At 42.6% G+C, this 24,774-nt stretch overlaps 2 protein-coding genes across 9 annotated transcripts in view; one reads left to right on the top strand and one right to left on the bottom strand.

The window, feature by feature from the left end:
* Positions 1 to 218: 218 nt before the first annotated feature.
* LOC124069922 (ubinuclein-2-like) lies at positions 219 to 24,020 on the top strand. 5 transcript variants are annotated; one of them, XR_006845124.1, is made up of 19 exons: positions 220 to 825; positions 1,789 to 1,905; positions 2,285 to 2,386; positions 3,581 to 3,691; positions 4,512 to 4,615; positions 6,051 to 6,609; positions 7,682 to 7,752; positions 8,127 to 8,256; positions 9,694 to 9,800; positions 10,036 to 10,146; positions 11,052 to 11,195; positions 13,164 to 13,214; positions 13,337 to 13,379; positions 13,874 to 15,376; positions 15,493 to 15,700; positions 16,634 to 16,702; positions 18,183 to 18,244; positions 21,589 to 21,727; positions 23,887 to 24,020. XR_006845124.1 is itself a non-coding variant. In XM_046409446.1 (17 exons), exons 1-17 carry the CDS (start codon positions 523 to 525, stop codon positions 18,227 to 18,229), a joined length of 3,780 nt encoding a protein of 1,259 aa, XP_046265402.1. In that variant the 5' UTR covers positions 220 to 522; the 3' UTR covers positions 18,230 to 20,385. The 5 variants fall into 5 exon arrangements, 3 of the variants coding, with proteins under 3 accessions (XP_046265430.1, XP_046265402.1, XP_046265417.1); XR_006845125.1 differs by lacking the exon at positions 16,634 to 16,702; XM_046409446.1 differs by lacking the exons at positions 21,589 to 21,727; positions 23,887 to 24,020 and having other exon boundaries at positions 18,183 to 20,385.
* Positions 21,998 to 24,774, bottom strand: part of LOC124069895 (myosin-10) — a 56,230-nt gene continuing 53,453 nt past the window's right edge. For all 4 annotated transcript variants that reach the window (XM_046409398.1, XM_046409411.1, XM_046409406.1 and 1 more), the window contains one exon: positions 21,998 to 24,774. In XM_046409398.1, coding sequence (XP_046265354.1) covers positions 24,627 to 24,774 — 148 coding nt within the window. In that variant the 3' untranslated portion in view covers positions 21,998 to 24,626.

The raw sequence follows: 24,774 nt of genomic DNA, 5'->3' as shown, positions 1-24,774 counted from the left end.
GTCGATGTACAGACCCAACATGTGGTCTCTGTATCCCACAACCTGTCCTTCACGCACACACTTTATAAAGGTCATAATAGTACTGATACTGTTGTTATTATCGCCTGTTGTGACAGAGGCGGGTGTAGGATCGGGGCACGCGGTGATTGGACGTGATGACCCCCCCTCGTGTCACCGTGCTTCCGTTTTGTGCGTACGCGCAGGCGCAGCGACCCCTCTCTTCTGATATTTTATTTACTCCCGAAACCCAAGATGGCTCCTGTGAATGTGTCGGTCCCATAGCAAATTGAGGATGCAAGTAGCTGCCGAAAAAACAAGTTTTCCCCGACTGTCGCATCCCCTGGAGTTCAATTCGTATGGTGCGGAGGAGGCCCTGGCATCCGTCTAGGCACTGAGCAGCGGTCGGAGCTTCGCGAAACCGTCTTCAATCCACCAATTTGAAGTAGTTTCGCGAAGTAGCTCTTCTCCTCGCTGTCGCTGTCTGTCCGGAGCGAGGTTCAGACAGGCAGGCAGCTCATCCAAATGGCCGAACCGAGAAAAGTGCAATTTGTCACCCTCTCGGCCTTCGCTCCTGGAGCAGCCGCGGAGTCTAGGAAACGCCGGCTGGATGATGAGGCCGACTTTAACTTCGGTAGAGCCGAGGAGGTCGAGGCAGCGACCGGGGCAGGAGGTGCTGCCAACAACGATCGTCTCGCCAAAACCGGCGACAGGGACAGGGCTGGAGCCGAGAAGAGGGCGACGGTGCGGTTCAACCTGTCTCTATCCGAGCCTGACGACCGCTCCTCCGTCGAGTTTAATTACGGCGAACTCATCCAAAACCTCCAGGTAGGATCTCCCAGTTTAACTAACATTTCCAGGCCGAGTGAGACTGAGACTGGAGTTCATTTTTATTGCTCTTGGAAGTGTTTGTGTGGACTTGTCATTGCTAAGTAAAGGGTGGGGGGAGTGCACCTTGTCCTTTGGTGGACTAGCGTGGTTGAAACTGACCATTAGTCCGACTCAACACAAAAGACAGCAGCAGTGGGGTTTTTTCCCCCCTGCTTTTGGCCACGCAGCCAGCAGGTCCACTCTGCGTGCTTTTCCAACTTCAGCTGCGCTCTAACAGATTGTAGCGTTTTCAGCGACGGACCTCCTCTTGTTGCACATGTGAAGATAAAGCTTATCTTGTGCTGCTACCTGTGTCCTTTTCACTCAGACTTGCCCAGCAACAGCCCAGTCGCACAGCCATTACAGCACTTGGAAATGCCACATGCAGTTTGGCCCTCTGGCTGCGGGTGATAGATAGATGAGAGAGCATTGCTGATGGAAGTACCAGGATGTAGCACGAGAGCGAGGCAAATGTCAGAGCCGAGAGATCAGAGACATTTTGATTCTGGGAAGTTTCGGATGAGCCCGTTTTTTATTTTAATGCTGATTTACATGACTGGGAAATCGAGGAAAAAAGTTTGCAAACCACATGATGATTAATTGTTTCTTAAATTTGAATCTAAACGTGTTCACTCCTGCACAATGTTTGTTATATGTTTTATATTTTATTGTTTATGTCGTCGTTGTGTGTTTTTTCTTTTTATTCAGTTATTTTAAGTTTGCTTGCAGCATGTGATTTATGCAGTGATATTTTACCAATTGGACATTGTTTTTTCTTTTCACTCCTTCCATGTTTGAAAATGGATGCAGAGACAAGATACCGTACTGAAGCAAGTTGTGTTTCTGTGTGTAATCCTACTGTTGACATCTCATCATTCTCATTAATAATCTTTAATATTACATTTGAATTATTTGTTCCAGGCAAAGAATAAACCTCAGAGTGTGACATCAGCCCACAATCCTGACGACCCCTTCAATGATGACGAGCGAGAGCGGCTCCAGGTTGAGGCCCTGGCCAAAAAGTTTGAAAATAAATATGTGAGTTATTACTTATGTATTTGAATAAATGGATGGTTATACATATGTTTAAAGATATTTTGAGTCACCAATTTTATTTTTTTTTCACTGAAAAGGGATCTTTGAAGCCAATATTAATATTTGAGATTTGAACGTTTCAGTGGTTTTCAGTGCGTCATTTTTATTGTCTTTTACATTAATGCAAACAATACACATATTTTGAAATCAAGATCCATTTTATTGTTTTGTTATTCAAGACCTGTGATGAACTGAGTGGGACATTTTCCAGCTGAAAAATCGACTAGTCGGTCCAGAAAGAGGCCATTTTAAGATTAAGGTTAGAGAAAATATGATCCAAAATCAAAATGGTGTACCTTGTTCCTTTGATTTAATTTTTCAGGGGAACACAGGGAAGAGGAAGAGGAAGGACAGAATGCAAGATCTGATTGATATTGGCTTTGGCTATGATGAGACAGACCCTTTTATTGACAACTCAGAAGCTGTGAGTACCCCTCACTTTATTAACAGCAAGGTTATTTTTTTTTTTTGTTCACTGATGTGTCTCTGTTTCTGGAGTGTCACTTTAATTTAGTCCGATGTCTCCCTTTTAGTGTCTATAATAACACTGCATATTGTTCTCTTTTGTTCCTTATTATCTGCTGGTTCATTTGCAATCCTCGTCATTAGTGCTGAATGATCAGTCTTATTTTCATAGTGATATGAACATGGGCAGGAAATACATTGGACAACACTGCCTAAACACAATGACAAAGAAAAAATTACACGTGCTGGACATTCACACTCTGCATGTGAACATCAGACCGATCAGATTGAGCCCTGCATACATGAGTCTTGCATTTACATCCTTTGAACAGTCAGATGAAACCCCAGTTGGCCGTCAGCTACCCTCAGATTAATTTGTGGCCCCTGCAAGGTTAGCTAGACAGATGACGAAGGAAGGAGAGAAGAGATGGGCACTTCAGTATTTGTTTATCCTAAGTCATATCTCATTGCCATATTGAACAAAGTTGTTATCCATCGCAGAGTTTCCTCACGTCGCCGCCTTGTCACATTCTTAAACCGCTTTTCTCTTGTATTGCTGACATTATTCCTCTGTGGTTAAATATTTACTTCTTGGCTTTATGTTTCAATATAGAACATTCAGTGGTGTTTCTAAAGATAGACGCTTGTCCTTCTTACAACCAGCCTGAGACTACGCTCTAAAATCCTCATGACTCATGTATATGTTTGTGCCCCTTGTGTCCACGCAGGGATGTGTTTTTGTTCGACAGTGTGTGTTGCTCAGTATTCAGTATCACTCTCTGTCTGTAACAGCTTATAATTATTATTAATTGTGCTGTTGTGTTTTGTTCTCTCTGCTCCCACAAATTGTCAGCACCTGTTTGACCCCTTTTTTTTCTGTTTTAATGTGCTTTGTGATGGAAAAAATGTTTCATCTGTGGCCTGGAGGGACTGTGATTCTTTTTAGTGATATATTTATTTTGGCACACAAGTCATCCATTTTCACTGACCAACAGTAGAGCATGGGCTGCTTTGTAAAAATATCATTTTCAGTTACTCAGTGTGTTTGGAAATCCAGAGATGACATCCACTTTTGTTCTGTAAGAGGATTTATTGCTCTCTACGTTCCTGGGATGTTATATCACAAACCGTTTTCTATTCTTACTTTTCTCAGTATGATGAGCTGGTACCTGCGTCTTTGACCACAAAGCTGGGGGGATTTTACATCAACACAGGCATGCTGCAGTTCAGAGCAGCTTCGGACTCGGAGGGAGAGGGCGACAAGGTGAGGCGACTTCAACACACACACACACAGGTTTAAAGGTTCAAGTATCCATGATATACATAAAACAATATATAGCGTTTATATGTGTGTGTGTGTGTGTGTGTGTGTATGTTTTAGGGGTGTTAATTTCATGGGTGTTCCTGTGGTTCAGACTGAAATATGTCAACTATTGTATTGGCACAAAATTGTTTACATACACTCCTGTACTCCTAAAACACAGCTGTGCCTAAGTGCAGCCTCACACATCCAATAACATATCTTAGCCTCAGTCTTATTTTACTGCAGTACGCAAATAAAAAAGAAACTCCTCATCTGCAGGCCAAGTTCAGTGAAACAAAACAACACCTTTGACACTGTGGACAAATAGTGGTGAAGGAAATGTAGTGCGTCTTAGAAATTATATGGTTCTATTTCTAACTTTGAAAAGTGTGAGCTTCGTTGCCAAACCCATGTCTTACTCCTTAGTAAATAAAGCACAGTTTGCCAGAGGAGAGCTGTGACATGTTTTCATTTAGATAAGTAATGTGGTTGCTAAAATTTCGTTTGACTCGTGGTTAGTGCAACACATGATGCAGCAGGGTGTCAGCAGTCCTGATGAGGCATATGAACGTAGTCCCAACAGGAGCTTGGTGTTTATTGGTTTCGGTAAGATGGGATGTCGATGCTGTCTTTCTCCACATCAAGAGAAATCTCTGAAGGACCTACATGTGCACACACGGGGCGCTGTGTGTGTGTTCCTCAGACTGAATTGATTGATTGCTGCTGTGCACTGCCATCATCTGCTTGTTTGATTTAAGTGGCATGTCTCCTTTTGTTTCAGAAGCCGAATGACAACAAGGAGCAGGTGATTAAGAAGAGGAAGAAGAAGGAAGTGAACAATCTGGAAGAGAAGAACCCAAAGAAGAACAGAGTACCTAAACAAGGGTGAGAATCTTGGCAGTGTATTAAAACTATTAAAACTATGTTAATGTAAAAAAAGGTTTTGAGTTTGAGTTTGTGCCAGTGAAGAAGCTTCGTAAATGGTAGTAGCTGAGGAAGCTAAAACTCCTGCTTTCTCACCCGGCAGCAGGCACCTTCCTGCCTCTTTTAAAATGGACCTTTTAAAGAAAACCTCTCACTTCATCAAATGACTCATTACCATTAAGCTGAGCTATTGGAAAAATGTCACTTTAAAATGTCAAAAACACACATACACAGTTTTATAAATGGGCAAGTTTTTCTCCTGTACGTGAAAAGTTGACCTTTAGGATGCCCGTGGATCTGACGGCCACTGTGAGTGTGTGATGACGCATTTGTCCACTTTACCTCGCTAATATTGCACCACCACCCTGTGTGACATTATACTGGTGTGCTTTTGTGCGGATCCCCTCATACATCTATCATGAGGCAGGGATGCTGACTGTGACTTGCTCTTAGTTGCTGTGACAAGCCAGCCACCTTCGAGAAAACACTCCATTATCTATGCTCAGATAGGCCGAATACTAATGCCGCTATTCTGAAAACAACTTCCAAAAATAGCAGCAGCTATTGCCGCTGTGCCATTATGAAATAGATGATGTTATATATGGGCATGTGTGTGTCAGATCCTTCAGAGCAGACTGCAGGTTCATCCTCCAGAATCCCCTCTGTTCCAGGCCCTCCCAACATTTCTGAGTCGTCTTTGTCAGCGTGTGCCGATGCCTCAGTTTGGCGGTGAAAATGTCTCTTATTTGTTCCGCGAGTTCAATTTGCTTTTCGTGTTGCGCTTTTTACCTTCGTCTACTTATTTCTGTCAGTGTGACTGAAATTGCCTTTGTTGCTTTATCCAGGTGTATGTCACAGTCACAGACTTGTTCAGCAGTTCAAATAGGTCTAATGTTTTTGCTCATTTCTGCTCTAAATTCAAAAGCTCTAAATTGTGACTGAAAAATGGCAGCGAGCATGGATGACACTAACGTAGCTGCTGTGGCAGGAAAAACAACACTCAAATTATCATACTTGTTGGATCATTGTGGAAAAACTAATCATAGATTAGAGGCATTGCTTTTTTGTCAGCTGAAGATGACTGGTGGGAGCATGTGTCACTCACTACTTATCTATGGCAAAACCAAACAGATCTCCCAAAAATATCAATAATATCAACACCTTGAGTATGTTTACATGCACACTCCTGTCCTGTGTCCTTGTTGTGGAGTATGGCCATTTTTTTGATTGTTCGGATATAAACCAGGATGGATTCTGCGCCAGTGAACATTTTATCCATCTGATCATTATTTGATGGTACAGAACAGATCGTCTGAGATGGTGTGAAGTCGTGGTCATGGTGTGCATTGCCGGCGTTTTGCTAAAAACAAGCCATTGCTGTGTTTCCCTCCAACAGAGTGGCGACTCTCAACCTCCACCGGCCAGAGAAAAAGAAGAGGAAGAAGCTGATGAAGGACTCGCTGTACCTGGCGGCCATGCTTCGCCGCTTCACCCGTGAGAAGGAGGATATGAAGAAAAGGAACCCCAGCACGCCTCATCCTGGGCTGGCAGGAGGTCAGGCCAATAAACCCCACTCCGCCAACTCAACGAACCACCTGTTAGGTTCCAACTCCACCGACCCACAGGGCCACACAGCCAGCAGTGACTTCTCACTGGCAGACCTCACCTCAGATCCCGCTGTGATGTCACTGCTGGGCTCGGCCAATGAGAAGGAACTGCAGGATCTCCTAGGTGACCTGGACTTCAGCTTGCTGGACACTGACCAGCAGCACGCAATGGTGGCTGCCAGGGAGAACGGCATCCTGGGAGTTGGTGTTCCGGCTCATAAAGCAGCAGCAGGAGGAGGTGGTGGTCAAGGGCGAGGCCTGGGGTCTTCCAGTGGACTGTTTTCTCCGCCTCCGCTACCTGATGGACTTCCTGCTCCTCTCATTAAACGCATCGAGGACCTACGGGCGGTGAGTCAGCTGTCGCCTGTCTGTGGGTGGCTGCAATTACCTGCAAAACCTCTTTTACAAATGCTAGTCAGCTCAGAAAATGGCACAAATATTGTATTTGTTGTTATTCTTTAGTTCAGCAACAACAGTCTTTTTTTTTTTTTAAGTATTGGAGAGCCATGGCTGCAAGCTGGACCCTGAGGGGGTTTTATGTAACTAAAACAGCAGGGTTGGCATCACAGCCTTTTGAAGAAGTTCTCATTTTCTTGTTGCTCTTCTGCTCTTTCTGGGAGCTGCAGAGTCGATCTGTAGCAGGGAAATGTTTTTCTAGATGTTAGTAAAAATGTCAAATGAGACAGAGAGCGGGATGATGCAAGTGAAGGATACAGAGGCGAAGAGTTAGAAGGAGTGAAGCAGAGAAATAAATAAAGGAAGCGTTGGATTGTTTTGGTGCTTCCAAAGATATCTTATTATATAAGTCATAAAGGTATTTTCTTGAATTCAAGAAAAGGAAGGAAGGAAGTGTCACTTTTTCTGCTTGACCTGGAGCTGTTGTTAGAGGATAGTTGCTGTCTGTTTGACAAAGTATGGAGCAGGACACAAGCACAGTATATGCAGTTGTAATTAATTTACACTTTCTGATTGATCAGAAAGTGATGCACGCGAGTTGTCAGCTGTGGTTACGACAGGATGTTGCATAAAAATGCTTACGCAGAACAGAAGATCCTTGGCAGTTTCTGTGGTCTGCAGGTGGATTTAACAGCAGTGTAACATTTGAATTCACGCATAAATAACACATCTGCTTTCATAAGGTTATGTAGTTTAACAGTGAAAACAAAATGCACCAGACTCCGTGTGCTTAGTCTGTGTCGAAGTTCAGTTGATGGCTTTAGCAAAGTGATTCAGCTAAAAGCATCCATACAAGTGTGGTTAAATTTGGATCATAGGTGAAGGTCATTATCAGGCAAGTTGAGGAGTGAGGAAATGTGTTTCTGTCAGTCCTTGGAGGCACTGCATCACAGATATCTGTGTGTACAGCATTTGTACTGTATGGACTAGCGCTGGTGTGCTGACTCAACCTTTTCTCCTGCAGGCCTCGCGGCAGTTTGATCAAGAGGGCAGGAAGAAATTTTTCACCTTGGACATGAATAACATTCTTCTGGAGTGAGTAGAACAGCTTTTAAATCACTGTCAGCCAGATCTCGGCTCACTCTCGTCCTTCTTCTCACTCTGTCTCATTCATTTTCAGCAGATTTCCCTCCCTGTCTCTCCTGCTGTTTTCAGATGTGTTACTTTTCTCATCGTCATGCTTCTCATTTCCATTCGCTTCTTTTATTTCTTCAAGTTTACATTCACCTGCTGTCATTCTGTGCACCCTGCCCTTTTTATTCCTCCATCTCTTTTATTCTGTCTCTCTGTGTCTCACTGTCTTTTTCTCTCTTTTTGTGTCCAGTGTCATAACTGTCCCTCAACTGTATTTGTTTTTTTGTTTTCCTTTGTGCATTTCACACTTGTCATGTTTTTCTTCCTCCTCTCAGTATTGAGCTGCAGGTCCAGGAACAGCCTCCTGAGGTGCGCTCAGACATCTACTCGCACATGGAGGCATTTGTGCCGTGCAACAAAGAAGCCCTCCTTAAACGCCTGAAGAAGCTCAGTCTTAACATCCAGGTGGGTGAGGCTTATCCGTGGAGAAAGTGAGGAAATCTCTCAATTTAAATCCCATCTAGAATCTGATTCAAAGACATTTTTCCCACTGTAACCATCTTGGTTGCTTTGTGGTCATTAAGACAGATTTTGCACACGTACTCTGTGAAATGGCAACAGTGACTGACTGACTGTGAATCCTGGCTGTTCTCAGTTCAAAACGCCCACTGACCATTTGAAATGCAGTCACAACAATAACTGAACGTCAGAGTTTAGGATGCTTCAGATAACTGGTTTGTATCAAGTGTCATCCAACCACAGCTGACAATAAGTGTTTTATAGCTGGTGTCTTAGACAGGGGTGACACAAATGATGAGAACGGACTGTTCGATCATGAGGGGTTCACAGTTCTTCATGGTTTCGCACTTGATTGTACACAAAAGTGAGGAATAAGTGGCTGTGTAAATGGAAAAGGAGTGAGAGAGAAGTTTAGAAGATGCATATTTTCTCACCTCTGCACACCTGGCTGATTGCTTTGTGAAGTGGGTTTGCAGTTGGATTGTAGGTGTCAGAAAATTAAAAAAATGCCAGACAATCTCATGTCATACAGAGAAAAGGAATAAAGGGATAAATAGAAATAAATGTCATTGCTTGAGCTAAAAAGGATGGAGAATGAGCCGTTGTAAGTGCTGTCTCCAGATTGTTGTATATATAAGATAACTGAGTAGATAAATCAGAAGTGAGCTGGTTAGTGCATTGAGCAAAATTGTAATGACTCTGAATACAACGTCAAATCTATCTCAATCTTCTTTACGTCTTCGTTTTGGGCATTTTAGATTTCTTGTGTGTGTACTCGTTTAACTACTTCCTATTGGTGTTTTTATTTTTATTGCATCACAGCAGTGAGTTTTATGGGCCCTTGTGGCTTTTTTATGACATAAATTGTGAAAACAAGATAATATCCATGCAAGTCTTTTCTGATTTGCACATACATTTGAATGTTTGAGCTGCTTTTGTTCTGCTTCTGTTGTCTAACCCAGAATCTCATTCTCCAGTTCTTCCACAATGTGTGTGTTGTGTCATTCAGCTTTTAATCCCCAGCCATGTTCATTGCTTCAGTTGTTAATGTGTGGACTGATCAGTGCAAAGAGGTCCGCCACAAAATGTCTTTTCTCATGGACCATTAAAGTGGCATTGTTGATAAAATACATCAACATGCTGCCCCGTTCTCTCTATCTCGCTACCCCTGCTGCTACTTTTTTCCACCCTGTCCTCTTTCCTTTTCTTTGTCTGTTTCTTTCTACCCTCTTTTCCTTTTCTTTCTTTTCTCACATTGATGCTATGCATCCATTTTTCCTGACTTCAATTCCTTTCTTCCCTACCTTTTCATACCTGTTTTTCCTTCTCCACCTCTGCCTTTCTCTGTCTTTAATGCGCCCACCTCTCTTCTCTCTCTCGCAGGACGATCGACTGCGGACGCCACTGTTGAAGCTGAAGCTGGCGGTGTGTAGTGTGATGCCAGAGCAGATAGCCAGGTACAACATGGACTGCATGGCCAAGGCTGCAAAGTAAGTAAATTCTTTTGGTTTTTTTTTCTTTCTTTTTGGAAAAGAGATGACAAACTAAGCAGGTGTCCTAAAACCTTTTGCCCCAATTCTTCTTGTCTTCTGCCACTGACTTTCATCGGGTCTGATTTTTATGGTTGTTTTATGAAGTTCAACCAAAACTGACCAGCCTCTAATTACAGTCCGCTTGAAAATGTGTGCAAGTGAGTTTACATATTGCTGACTGTGTGTCCTGCAGACAACAGTCAGAAGAGGGCGAGAAGAACGGCTCAGAGGAGGAAGATGAGGAAAAGCCTGGGAAAAGGGTGATGGGCCCGCGGAAGAAGTTTGTCTGGGATGACAAGCTCAGGTAATAAACCAGGACTGTCCTGCTGGAATAGCTGGCTTGATGGTGTGTTGTGTGTTTGGGGTGCTGCAGGTCTGACATCAGTTTTCTCATACCCTGCCGCCTTTTTATTTTCACTTGTCGGTTGCTCTCCACCATTTGTGTCTAATCTTGGAAATAAAGGTTACACAAACATTGTTCAGAGAATATTAGGCAAATGTTGATGGGAAACCAAGTGACTGATATTCCTCAGCTGTTAGGTTAGATGAACACTCTTCACTTCATCGTGTATGAACATTGATCCCATGTGATTTTGGCTTAAAACATGCAGTAGAGTCCCCAAAGCAGACCTTTTAACGAGTACTCCACTCCGTGCTTTAGTCGTCTTTGACAAAGCCTGGGCCTATGTAACCCACAGTGCAACTCCCTGCTGAGAGTTTGGTCAGAGATTCAGGTGTATCATACTGCAAGCCACGACTGTAGCTTCAAGCTTCAAGCAGAGATGAGGAGCGAGATATGAAGGTCTGATAAACCTCGCTTCTTTTTTTCCATACCCCCAGATTTTTCTTTATTTTCAAACTTGTGGTCTTTAGACCCAACTGATGCTCACCCAAGTGACATAGCTTGAGGAGTTGCTCTGAAAAGCCCTGAGTTTTATTCATGCATGAAGGCAGAAGCAATTAGTGAAGAACCATTTCCTACTGAGATGAGAAAAAGCTCCAGACTGACTTGCGGCTTCTTCTCACTGATCATTTATTTTCATAACACCTTCCATATTTTTAGGAAAAGGGTTTACTTCCAGTCATTATTACTGCTGACTCACTGAAGAATGACAGCCTCCTCAGTCATTGTGTGCTCAATACCTACAGCCTAATTTAGATTTAAATATTGAATGATTTGTACTGAATTGAATATTTGTGTTTGTGCAGGAACCTGCTGTGCAGCTTGGTGCGAGTGAAGCTCAGCTGCTATGAGATGGAGAATCAGTGCTCTCTGTCTGTGGAGGACTACCTCAAGGCCTTCTTAGAGAATGAGGTCAAACCACTGTGGCCCAAGGGCTGGATGCAGGCCAGGTATGCGCGTGTGTGTGTGCGTGTGTGTGTGTGTGTGTGTGTGTGTGTGTCTATGGCTGTGTTTCCACCCAAACCATCCACAACTTTCAGTCTAGAAGCTACTTTTCGAGGAACTGCAAGACCCACAAAGTTTAGGCAAATTAATCCGCTGACGTATGACAAGCAGTAGTTATTTCTAGGTTTCATTTTTATGTGCGACTATACAACAATGATGAGCACCGGTCAGTCGTATGCTTTCTTCTATAACTCTGTGCTGATACGTCAAAACACAATGACTGAAAACAAACTAGTTTAGTCAGATTTTTAAAAATGGTAGCTGAAATAAAATGCTGCAAGTATCCAACCAGTTGGAAATGTTCATCGCTGCAAGCCCAACCCCAAAGTTCCTGTACTTTTGGAAAGTGCTGCCTCACCCGAGCAGGAGATTTTAGGAGCTGATAAAATAATCCTCATCCCCCAATTTAGACCCTGGTCTCAGCTGTGGAAATACACTGATTTCTACCAAAAACTTAGTCCCTGAGGAGAGTTCCTGCTGTGGAAATGTGGCTTTGTGTTTCTTTCCCTCTCTGTGTGTGTGTGTGCGTGTGTATTTTTGTTCTGTTTTGTTGCTTACCCTTCAAATATAACAGCCATTGTGAAAATTCCTTCATGGTAACAATTTATGAAAATTCTCCAGGATGAGAACAATGGAGTTTCCTTAAAACTAGAAGTATGTTAGAAACAGTAAAGGTGTGTGTGTGTGTGTGTATGAGATGCCAAAATTTGGTTCTGTTTATGTCATAACTTTTCAGATTAGCGTTAGTTCAGTCAGTTGGTCAGTTTTTTTGTTAATAATTTGTAAACCGTTTGTAGCTTCTTCTTTGTGAGTGGGTTTTATTTTATCAGCATGTATTAATCTACCGTACAGCAGCTGCATATTACAAAGACTCGTAATCAAAGTGTTACTTGAATTACTGGGAAAAACAGGTTCCAAGAGCATGATAACATTGGTGAGAGGAGCTCCTTATCAGAGGTAACTCTAATAGGATGTTCAAGAAGAAAATCTCACTAAAGTATAACACTAATTATCAATATTATTATTATTATTTTATTTAAAAGCTGAGGTTCTTGAGCTCCATTTTCATTTTCTTTACGAAAATGAATGATGCGCATTTATCAAATTTTTGTTGTCACTTCAAGCCACATTGTTAATTTTCAACTGCAGACCAAGATAATCTCAAACATAAGTGTAGACACAGGTTAAAAATACACAGACATAAGAGAATAAGAGGGCAGAAAGATGACAAAGTCAGTGTAGAAAAACACTGATGTGTCAGTACAGTGACCACAGTTCAGTACACTCAGCTTTGCAGTGTAGAGCAGCAGAGTGTGAATGAGTAATGCTGTTATCAACCACATTTTGCACACATTATCCATGCAGCACAATGAGATATTAACAACCAACAGTGTTGGAATAGCATTGGATTAAAGATGTTTTAGATCTCATGTGTGAAAGTTAGAAAGTTGTATTGGCATGGACACAGTTATTTCCTAGTAAAACTCAACTCTCCCAACTTCTCTGCTGCAGCATGTTGTTATCATATGCGGTGTGGGTGGTTGTAATTTATATTGTAGAAACTGTAATTAGCTCCTCTCGGTGTGGAGAAACAAAACAGCCTGGAGTTTGAAGTTGGGAGGTGGGGTATTATATATATATATTTTTTTTTTAATCCAGCCTGAAAGTGATTTCTGTATGGACATGGCAGCTCCTGTGGCAGTAGTAAACAAATATTTCAAATTTCCAACTTTAAATTTCCATTTTGTGTGGGTCAGTCAGCAGGTCTGCATATGCTTTTATTGCTCATTAACAGCCAAACTTTTTTCACTGGTGCTGATGACATCCACAACAGTGGTGTTCCTCCAACTCGTTGCCTCTGGCATTAACTGTGTTTTGTGTTTTTCTCAATGCTGTGTATTATCTCTGCTCAGGATTTTGTTGAAGGAGAGTCTTTCCGTTCACAGTCATCTCACTGGAAACCTGTGAGTATTTACTTTAGCTCACATAGCTCATGTTTCCTCAGTAACTACTCAGGGCCTTCTTCTGACGTTTGTTTTGAATGCAAAATTAATAGTTTCTGGTATTTTTTTTTGTCCCCGTACAGCATCAAGAGGAGAATGGTGCCTGGGCCCAAGGCCAAAGCCAAGGTGAGTGACAGCTCAGGTCTTCTGCTTTATAATATCTGTAATATCTAAAATATCCAGTTGATGTATTTTTACAGTACAATTTTAAACATTGATAATCCAATTCATCTACAAAACAGTATTATGTCATGAAGCAGCAATACAATGGACTGTGCTTGCTGCCTTGTAATGTTTTCTTGGCTGCTATTATCACATTAGGTGGCTTCTTGTGATTGCACATTCATGTCATTTAATAGTATGGGAATGGATCCACATTATTTAATGTTTCAGGGGTAACGTTTTAGTATTTCTACGCCGGATGCTTGTTTTAATCTTTATAACTATTTTCATTAAAGCTGGTATTTATATAATGTCCCATCTGAACAAATGAAGGTTAGGTAAAAAGAAACACAGCTGAGCGAGGTGAAACTTCCTTCAACAAATCATATGGTAAAGTCCTGAGTTTGTATCAACAGGAGGGAATGGAAATAAAGGACCATGTGTCTTCTCTTCTTTAGGAGGGTCTTTGGATCCACAAACCACCTCTCACTTTGACCTCCACCCCATCTGTGCCCACCTCCACATCCGCTCTGACCTCCAGCCGCCAGGCCGTCTCCTCGGAGCCCTCGGAGCCCATCTGTCTGTCGGACTCTCTGGATGAGGATCTGACTGCTCCCTCTCTGGACTCCATCTCCCACGCTTTGGCCCTCCTCAGCAATGCCTCTAAGGGCCTAGGCCCCTCAGACAGTCCCTTGTCGCCCCCACCCTTGCAAATGCCCACCTCCTCTCCTCCCCCCGTCACTCCTCACTACCCCTCAGCCTCTCAGCTTTCTGCCTCAGTATCCACGACGCAGCAGCAGCATTCCCTGCCTAAGGTGGAGGCTGCTCAGCTGGCAGCAGCGTCTACTCAGAACCTGACGACAACAACGCTACCAACCTCTTCTCCTACCTCCTCTTCCTCGTCTCCCGTTGTCGCCTCCATGGTCCGTGTGCAAGCAGGCCTGTCGCTGGCCTCCAGGACTGCAAATGGTCCCTATGGTTCCATCAAAGGATCTGGCACCATGGGCCAAACCCAGACTCAGAGACTTGTTACCATGGCATCACCCAATCACAGGCCAAGCTCCATGATGGGCGGGAGTGGCAAGATGCACCCACATCCTTCCCCGTCACCTCCGAAACAGCGGCCTCCTCCCACGGCTTCCCCTCTGCTGCCCCCCCATCAGAAGAGTTTTGCTAGCCCAGTGGGGATGCTGGGAACTATGGGAGCCCCTCAAGGACTCACCAAGAGCAGTGCCAAAGCTGGCGGCATCAGCAGCAACAGCAGCGCCGTGAGCAGCAACGTCACACCTTCTTCCTCCCCCTCCTCACAGGCCCGCTCCACCTCGACCACCCACCCTAGCCTGCAGTCCTTCTGCCCGCCCTCCCCGGTGGCCTCCTCACCATCTCCCACCTCCCAAACTTCACACTCCTCTCAAGGTAAATCCCACACACATCACCACCAGCCCAACTTCATCACACCCATGCAGGCCACCCTCACCAAGTCCTCCCACAGCAGCAACTCCTCTCCCATCATCAAGCTCACTCCTCGGCCTCCTGCGCCCACCCCACCGCCCTCCTCCTCCCCCTCCCCGTCATCCTCACCCTCACACCCGCTCCCCCATCAAATCATCGCCAGCCAACAGCAACAACACCAGTACTCCCCGAAAACATTTCGGCAGCCCTTCAGTGTATCGAGTGGCGGGCAGGTAAAGCAGACGCAGGGTAGCTGCAGCTTCACAGGAGGCCAGAAAACTCAGTCCGCCACGAGCAACAGTAGCATCATCAACAACTCCACTAACAACAAGGGAGCTGTCTGCAGTCACCCAGACAAGACTCCCCCGTCTTCTGCACCTTCAATCTCAGCCAATCACGGACAGAGGCAGAGGATGGTGGGCGGCACTAACCAGAGCTCAAAGGCAGGAAACGGTTGGGGGGCTTCAGGAACTTTGGCTACATCCTCCACAACGTCACACCTCTCACAGGTTGGTTTGTTGAAAACAGAAACTGTGTTGGACAAAAGCATGTGTTCCATTCTTGGACAGTGGAGTTACAGTTCTGTGTAGATGGAAAAAACAAACGTTGATCTCCCTTTTCACAGGTATCAACAGCAGGCTCTTCCCTCCTGGGCAGTCCCTCCGCTCTCCCCCTGGGCTTTGGGATGTTGGGAGGCCTGGTGCCCGTCTCACTGCCCTTCCAGTTCCCCCCGTTGCTCAATTTCAGCCCCCCTGGAGCTCCAGGGACTGCTGGCATTGGCTCAGCCCCCAGCTCCAACTCAGGATACCCTCTAGCACAGAGCGACCTAATGGGTGAGTGGACACACAACACAAGTTTTGAAAGCTTATGGCAAAATTTTTCGGGGAGAAGCAATTGCGTCTGACTCTTTGACAAATCACAAGCAACAGACAAAGACAACAGACAGAGGTTTTCCAGACAAACCTGAGGCGCTAACTAAATAAAAGCTAATGTATGAGGACAAAAACTATGACGAAATCAATGACTTTTTCCTCAACAAATAAAAACAAGATGAAAATGATTGCCAGAGACAAAATCCAGTTTGGATTTGGAAAAGTATTTGTCAATGAAATTAACACTCTATCTCTCTAATACTACTCTAATCTACAGCTGAAAAAGTGAGATTTGGAAAGTTGAGCTAACACCAATCTTAAATCAAATGACACAACTGTGAATGCAGTTCACGACAATTAAAATAGTGATACGAATGCAGACATCTTGATATTTTTCTCAAATCATTGAGCCCTATGTGAAGCAGATTTACTCTCAGAAGGGAAGTGAGTTTATAAAGTACATAAAGCAGGATGGATCTCAGAAGTAAGCAAAAATTGGATCTCTTTACGTATTGATGGTGTTTATTTTTATTCCAGCCTCTTTACGTTCATTTGTCCTGTATGTTTTTGTGTTTGCTGACATTGAGGTGTACCAGCAGTACCTCGACTGTGTCTGCTGTGCTCCACATCTCTCGCTGTGACCCTCTCACCTTGTCTTTTTTTATTCTCCCTTTTTTGTTCTCTCCATTTTTATTGTACATCTGTCATCTCAACCCTTTGTACTCTTGTGCCTCGCTGTCACTTCACGTTGATCCTCTCCTCTCTTTTGTTGCTGGTCTTCCATTTTAACGTGACACCCACCCACCCCCAACTCCACGTCATCTTTTCCATATTCCCCTTTATTGTTGCTGTTGTTGCCTTCTTCCCTCTCATCTTCCCTCCATCTCTCCTCAGATCTGTATAAGAGTCTCCAGTCAGGGTCGCAGGCTGCCCTACCTCCTCACTTGCAGCTTGCTTTTTCAGGTAATCTGCATTCCTCCTCCTCTCTCTCCATCTGTCTGTGTCAAGTCGACCTGTTGTCCTTTGCTCAGCTGCGGTGCTGTTTGCTCTGTAACTTTTTGCTTGCTTCAGTATATTTGGTGTTTGGCATGCTTCTGGTTTGTCCTCTGTAACTGTAGCACCGTAGACGCTTGTTGTCAGGCTGTTGAAGTCAGTGGTTTTTTTTCCAGGTGTTTCCAGAAAACACAGCGAAGATTCATTTGTGCAGATGGTTCTTTGATATCGGAGCAGCAGTCCAATCAACTGCAGTGCATGAAACTGCAGTGTATGAGTTGACAGAATTATAAAAAAAACATTGTGAATGCTGATATCTTGGGATTATGTGGTTTATAAAAGTATGTAACCTTATTTGTTGTTTGTATTTATAGCTGCAAACGCACACTTGCAGCTCACAATCCGGTCTCACCTGGATTATTCAGGGCATTCGGGTCAAAGAACCATTTGAACATCTAAACCACTCAACGCACTCAAACATCACTCACCCTGTTTGTGAACCGGCAGCCTGTTGCACCAGCTCACAGTTTCATGAACATAAAACTCTGCACTGAATATATAATTGCTGAGAACGTTTGGGCACATTTTGTCTGTCTGAGCAAAGTAAATGTTTTTATCCTCTCTTCATGTAAAAAGTTCCACATCAGGTCTTAAACCTGCATACAGACATTAATGCCCACCTGCTCCAGCAAATAACTGCCCTGTTAACCCGCAGGCATGTCGGGTGGCTTGTAGTTTGCTGCTGGCTCGCTGACTTCATGGTCACGTAAAATGGTTTTGGTCTTCTAGATTATGCAGCAGGTTATTAAAATCTCAATCGTAGTTGATACGCTGACGGCTGTTTAACAAGACTGAACACCTAAAACAAAGAAGCAGGTGTGAGGTTAATGTTGGTTAACCTGAGAAATACTGGATTTTTGAGGGCAATATCAATATTTGAGGATTGAAAATATATCAACCACTTTTTAAGCAAACACATAAAACAAACAAGGTCATTTGCTAAGGATGTGTGAAATTTAAGTAAATAAACTTGTCAGTGTGCTCTGGTGGTAAAACCGCAATGGAGAGACACTAACTGATCACTTCCGACATTTTCTCTAGCATTTCTTATTAGGCTTATTATAGTAAATAGTCAGCTTGCGTTGTAGGTTGTGGTGGTGGGGAATTTTACACTGTTGTCTAATGGACACAGTCAGCAGGTCAATCAATATCGAAAATAATCGCTAGTTGCTGCAAAATAATGACTGTGACATTAAGTGGACATGAGACAAAATTTACAGAAAGGAACTATGAGGATTAGAGTCATAATGATAAGTGATTAATAAACAATAAAAATACATTAGAAAAGCCTTTCAATGTAAAGTGTTAAAGATGTTGGATGAGTGGACGAGTGATTTTCGCTCATCCAGATGTTAAAGTTGTTAAAAATCTCTCTCTTCTCCCCACTCAGATGCGAACCAAAGCCAGGGTGGAGACATGAAGAGGAAATCCCACTGACCAATAAACAGCAAGGTGACATCACATCCTCCTGGACACATCCACCAATAGGAATCCTCACCTTGATTGACTGACACAGTGATGTGATCATGAGGGGGGCGGGGCTCCACTGCCTCTTTTAACATGGACCTAAAGGAGAATCCGTTTATCCTCACTATGAGTGGCAATGATGAATTAATTTAACTGTATTTTCTAATGAACCGGGTACGAGAACAAGACGGCGTGAATGATGAGAAGACTTATTTTTTGTTGAACTTATTTTTATTTTTGTCAACATGTTTACATATGACCGACCTTGATCACTGTGGAATGAGTGTGAGCGAGGTGGTGGTACAGGTGAGAGTAGTAGTACGCTACGTAATATAATTTGTATTTATGCTTATGTGGAATAACAGGACTCTTTGTTCTCGCAGTACAAAAAGGAAAAAAAAAAGAAAAACAGACTGAGTAACGAATTTTTATTTTTCTGTCTTTTGTCTCAGATGTGGGAATCGTCGTGTCCGTAGAAATTTTATTGTTGGTCACCTCTGCTCCCACAAATGACTGTTAAGTAGTAGCTTAAATTAATATCGATAAATTATTTGTAATTTACACAGGGACAAAAACATGTTGGTGTGCATGTGGGAGAAAGAGTGTGTGTGTGTGCGTGTGTGTGCCGAGTTTGATTTGAATGTGTGTGTGTACATAACAAGAAACACAATATACTGTTAATTTCTCTCCAGATTATCCTGTATGAGTGGATAAGGACTTGTTTCCCCTTTTAACAATAATGAGCGAGTGTAAGTTTGATGCCCCTCTCTTGCTCAGTGTGTTTTTGGTGCTGTTTAATCACACTGGACCTTTTCTGGAAAAAAGACTTGAATTGAAAAAGTTTTGGGCTCCACCTCTGGAGAGGAGCCGCCTGTGAGAGAGGGGGGAAACGTCAAGATTGTAGCCTACTTGAACTGTTTATTTTTTGTTTTTGATTAGTTAATATTTTTATTTACTTTCTCTGCTTATTGACTCGAACCAATTTAATATAACACAACGCCTTAGTTTCTATTGAAAAAAAGTATCAAAAAGATCTATGCAGGACTGTAAAACGCTCAATGCAAAAGTGCAAGTCGTCGCTTGGCTTTCAACCTCTACTCAACTCGTCAGTGCATTTCTGGAGTTGTGAATGTTTGTAGATGTTATTATGTCACCTGAGACTCCCTTTTTTTCCCAGTTTGTGTTCAGACAGAACGCAGAGTGAATTTTAGAAGTCCTTGAAATCACTAAAAAGATGCAGTTAGATGGAAGTTTGCTCTCACTGAAGTCGGGGATGTCAGGAAGTTCTGACACCGATGACATCTCCAAATGCAATCTATTCAGCTAATCAAAGTCATGATACACTGTTTAACTTTCACTTGGTAATGAACCAATATGAATATACCACTTAACAAAATAAGCTAATTTAAGCTGTTTGTCTGGTGTTGCTACAAGGGTAGCAGTGGAGAAAACCATCTTGGAATGATGCATGAATGCTCCCAAGTTGGAATAAGAGGTGTTTTTGTTGTTGTTGTTGTTTTTCTGTTCTACAAATCTACTTCATAAACGTACAGAGACGAGAAGAAAAGTGAGAGTAGTGAGATATACGTCCGTACAGTTCATACATTGGCTGTTTGGGTGAAAAATGACACAAGGTTAAAAAAAAAAAAAAAAAAATTCCCTTTGGCAGTCTGTCTGAACACACCTTTAGAAAAACCTTCCCTCTGCTGAATACCTCTGTTAACAAAACCGTTCTTCCTGAGTCTCTGGCTGTCCTCCCCTGACTAGTTCCCCACCCTCCTCCGTGTGTGTTTGGCTGACCGGCTGCACTGAGAATGGCGCCAAAGATTGTTGTGTAGCTCACTTGTATTAGATGGGGTGCTGCTGGTCTGTGTGTGTGTGTGTGTGAGAGAGTGATATTGTGACATTTCCCCAAAATGTAAACCCATGAGTGTCAACGTGTGGTTGTTCAGGATGTCATTGTGAAGTCATGTGACTTGGAGCTGTGGGTGACATAAATTGTGCTTTCTTTGGGGATGGGGGAGGATAAAAATGACATTTTGTGGTTAACTGGTTACTTAATTTGGTCTTTTGTAGATTATTTTTGTGTGTCAATTACGAAATTAAACAAAAGAGGTGGTTTTCATGATGACTCTTCCAGACTTACTCCCCCCCCCCACACATCTCTAAGTGCTGAAAATTGGTGTTGTGATTAAGCAACATTCACTTTTTTCCCTTTGACACCAGCAGGCTCTCGGGACCCATGCTCACACTTCGTTTGTATGTGTTTCATTCTTTGGCTGGACTGCATGGGCAGAGGGAAATGAAACACCCGTGGATCAGAGTACACAAGGGAAAAGCAGCTCAAGTGTCTGAAGGAGACTTTGTTCTCACCTGGCGCCATTTTTGTTTCATGTTTATTGTGATGAAGGAACGGGTCTTCCAGAGTGGCTCATTTGTGTTCTTTGTGGTTTTTGGACAATGCTGTTCAGTTCTCTGCTGGTTATGGTCTTGTCACAGGAATTATTAAGATAATTATAAACAACATCAATCACTGCTTCAGTGCTTTAGAATTACCGGCAGCATCATCATGGAAGATTAAATAATCCATCTTTGCTCACTGTAGCCTTTGTTACCTTCATGTATAAACAGGGTTTTCATGTTGTATCAGCCATAAGTAATTGTCAGTTCGTATCAGGCGAAACATACGTGCATCCCCAATATTTATTACGATCATTTGTCATAGTTAAAATACAAGTTTTGAGTTGGGCAGCAGTCCATATTTGGCAATATATTGTCACAATGCTAGAGTTTGAACTGACTTCACACATTACCCAGCTGGGGGTGCTAGCTATTAGCGAACAAGTTACTAGGATTCACAAGGTTAGCCAGAAAAGTCAATTTCCTCTTCTGTTGGTATGAATAACTACTTTAGTCAAGCTTTAGTCTGCTGTGTGAAACAATGTAATGAGTTAAAGAAATAATTCCTGAAATAAAGATCCAGTTCGCTACTTCTCCAGCAAGCTATGTCTAGGAGCTAATTCCACTATCCTATCAAGGGCAAGCAACCCATCTAGCTAATCTGAGACAAGACAGTTAAAAATCTTAGATAATAAAATAACCTATATTGACCTCTATATTTCCCTATGTCTAAACATGTAATTTAATTGTAACAAAAATAGCATAACACCTTTAGTCAGCAAGCCTTCTGTACCTCTTCCATGTGGCACTGAAGGCTACCCTATAATCTTAATTCATGTTAAACTCTGCCCAGATTCCACGACCAATCAGACCACAGTGCATGAAATTAAATGTTTGGTGTTGAACCCCACCCCTTCCTGCTTTCTCAGGTGGTCAAGAATGAAAACCACAAGCACAGGAGACAACAGCAGTTCCCCCGTAATGAGTGGAGGCTCGAGCGGAGTTGAGCACCAGCTATGAAGAATATGGAGGATGGACCACAGCTCCTGCAGGCCATTGGTGTACATGGTAAGGTGCTGATACTATTAAATGATAACAAGAGGTCCCTTGACAGAGTTGCTTAGGTCAGAGCATGACTGTTTTGGCATTAGCTATTGATTTCTTGCACATGCACAAGATTTAATTTCAAGGTGGTCAAAAAAGTGTGATGTTTTCTGTTCAGAAACAGAAAAACTAAGTTTGATGACTCAGTTTGTCAAGCCAGAGCAGTTCAAACTCAAGTTTGTTGAAACTTCTTTCTGAAACCGGCTCCATGGCAAAGAAAAGCAGCAAGACAGCTACAATGAATATGCTTTATTTTTCTTTTACAAAAACGAACAAAACGAAAAAAATTACAGTCTAGAAATACAGGTATACAAGAAATAATACGATGGAGTATTTGCAGTTGAATGCCTGGTTGTCAACAGCCAGCTGGATTACAATAATAAAATAAAAATGCATTAACTACTTGTGGATGATAAAGCTTCCAACCAAATAAAATCCTGTGCAGTGCATTATTTCCCAAAAGTAAATCCAGGACTAAACATCCGCCTGTGAGCCCTCACAGGTGGAAAAGTCCTCGTACAAACATAATTTTTGAGAAATGCAGCTGCCAAGGACTCCGCTTCTCATGTGGTTAATCATATTGGAATACTGATTTTGACCCAAACGGTTTATTATGAACATGGAGGTAAAGAGCAGATATGATATGAAGCACAGCAATAATATAAAAGAAAAAAAAGTGTTGAATATCTCCTTGGTGTACCGGTTTCATCTCATTAGGTTTTTTTTTTCCTGTTTCACATCTGTAATTAAATCTTTGCCCACTTATGTTCTTATCTAGTGTCTAAGGCACTTTTAAAGAAACATACTGTTAACATTTGAAAAGCAGGGCAAAGTAGTCTACTGTAGACAACCATCCTAATGTGCATATCCACAATGAAGGAAAAAACTAAAAGTACAGTTGATGGATGGATAACCCCGGCTTGCAGCTCTGTAGAGGTTTAACTGTTGAGGTGGCTGTTGTACTTCAGCTAGAGCCTGATTTCACCTTGGTAAAAATGCTGTTAAAGGACTTGGGCTAAAAAAAAAATTTTTCAGACAACCTGTGAATACTAAGTGCTTGATCAGGTCTGTATGTAGTGTGAAGAATTAGGCTTCAACTCGTAAAATCATGGCACAAACCAGCCCTAGTTTTTTCATCATCGTCATGTGTCACTATTACAGTCGTGTCACAGAGCTACTGCAAAAAGTTTTTCTGGAAAATTCATACAGAGCGATCTCTGAAAAATGTTTTTTGCTGTTGCAAAGGTGTTTCTAAAATAATAAAATACTCACTTTTGACTCAACAGCAAGAGATTTTCAGTTTTGACAGTTTTGTTCCCATTTTCCTGATTTCCTAACGAGGTAGCCAGAAATTTAATATCTCCAAGCTTGTATGACACAATAAAAACATAAAAATGTAAATTTGTATGAAAATGTAAAACAAAGAATTTTAACACGATTATGGACAAATAACTAAAAATGACTTAAATTTAGTTTTATCTTGTCTCCATTTAGGAACTAGAGTTGTAACTTACAAATGGGTTAAAAATAATTTGAATTATATGTTACATATTATGTTCAGATTGAGAACTTTGAGGACTTCTCATCCATCACAGCTTCAAAGTTTAAAATTATTATTTTTTTTTTTTGTTTGTTTTTTGTCAATGTCCTCAGAACAGCAGTTAGATCGACAGGTAATTATTTTTCAGAAAAACTGATGCTTTGACTCTGTGACTCAAATAAGGATGATAATACAAACTGGGCTCGGCACAAACACTGAAATGAAGTTTTCGATCCGTTGCCGTTTCTAATCAAACTACCATATTTTATCTAAGCTTTAACCACTTAGTGTCACTTGGTTTCCATTTAAAACATTATCCTGTGCAGTTCTGTGCATCATTTGCAGCTCACACCAGTCCACAGTAGTGGACAGTATATTACAAAATCCAGTCAGGTTCCCTATAGTCAACAATACAAAACAGGTTGGGAGCTTCCTAGTTAAAACCCAGCTACACATTCCTTCACTAAATGTTGAGATAGAGGAACAGAGAAAATAAAATACCTTGGTTTTCACAGTAATACATTTTAAATTGAGAGTCCATGTTGTTCTGTTGCATGTTTTGAGATCTTATTCTTTCCTGTAGTGCTGCTGTGTACAAGCTGAACAACAAACAGTCCATCAGAGGGAGACTCATGCAACGAAAGCAGCCGTCCAAAGGCCACGGTGACCTCGGTTTTGGGCTTTGCCATTTTGAGAGGACAGGAGGGAGTGTGTCGAGTATGAGACGGCTTTTACACAACTAGTGAGTAGAACACTGACAACAACACTAGAGCGAAATACGTTTCCTTGTAGTCCTGCATTTCCATTATGGAGTGCATTCACATACGTTACATATTTGATGTGTGTACACCTCACAGCCTCCGCCTACATCACACACGCAGAGTTTCATATGTATAAAAAGCACTTTGCACCTATACGTACTTTCTCAACAAGCTGAGCAGATAACTTCACGCCTAACAGGAGGAGGTGGGGAAGGGTGTGTATGTTACTTCATGGTGCGGAGATGATACGTGGCTGAGAGATGAGCCAGAACTAGCAGCTTGCCAGAGGAAAGGGGCAGAATTGTCCATTTGCCCCTGTGATTCTCCAAGACTGGAGGCTTAACTTCAGCGGAGGGCGGTAGATTTTCCCTGCAGTGTTAACTGATATAAAAAGGGCAGAGACGTGCTCATCACTCCAGTCTTCTGTCCAGTCTGTGGTTTGAAATGAATAAAGACAATGGTGACGTTGAGGATCTTAAGGGGAAAACTGAGCGCAGGTCACAGGTGGATGAGGTGGGAGGTGAGGGGAGGGGAAGAGCAAGGAATGAGGGAGTCGCTGTGGTTACTCGACGCTGGAGGTTTGTGTCTCATTGAAGTCGCCGGCGCGGCTGTCTGCGTCATCATCTGACATGTCGACGGAGGCGCCATCCAGATTGAGGTTGCGGCGACCTGAACGGCTGGAGGAGAAGCTGCTGACTGGACCACCGCGC

This window comes from Scatophagus argus, chromosome 2, assembly GCF_020382885.2.
Source record: "Scatophagus argus isolate fScaArg1 chromosome 2, fScaArg1.pri, whole genome shotgun sequence".
In the NCBI taxonomy this organism is placed as follows: Eukaryota; Metazoa; Chordata; class Actinopteri; family Scatophagidae; genus Scatophagus; species Scatophagus argus.
The sequence above is the reverse complement of the archived record's forward strand: the minus strand, read 5'-3'. Positions and strand labels throughout refer to the sequence as shown.

Bases quoted from the DNA above. Each gene is read 5' to 3' on its own strand.
- LOC124069922 (XM_046409446.1), top strand. From the start codon at position 523: ATGGCCGAACCGAGAAAAGTGCAATTTGTCACCCTCTCGGCCTTCGCT. The intron at 6,610-7,681 runs GTGAGTCAGCTG...TTTCTCCTGCAG, and splicing joins GCATCGAGGACCTACGGGCG to GCCTCGCGGCAGTTTGATCA. The intron at 10,147-11,051 runs GTAATAAACCAG...GTGTTTGTGCAG, and splicing joins GTCTGGGATGACAAGCTCAG to GAACCTGCTGTGCAGCTTGG.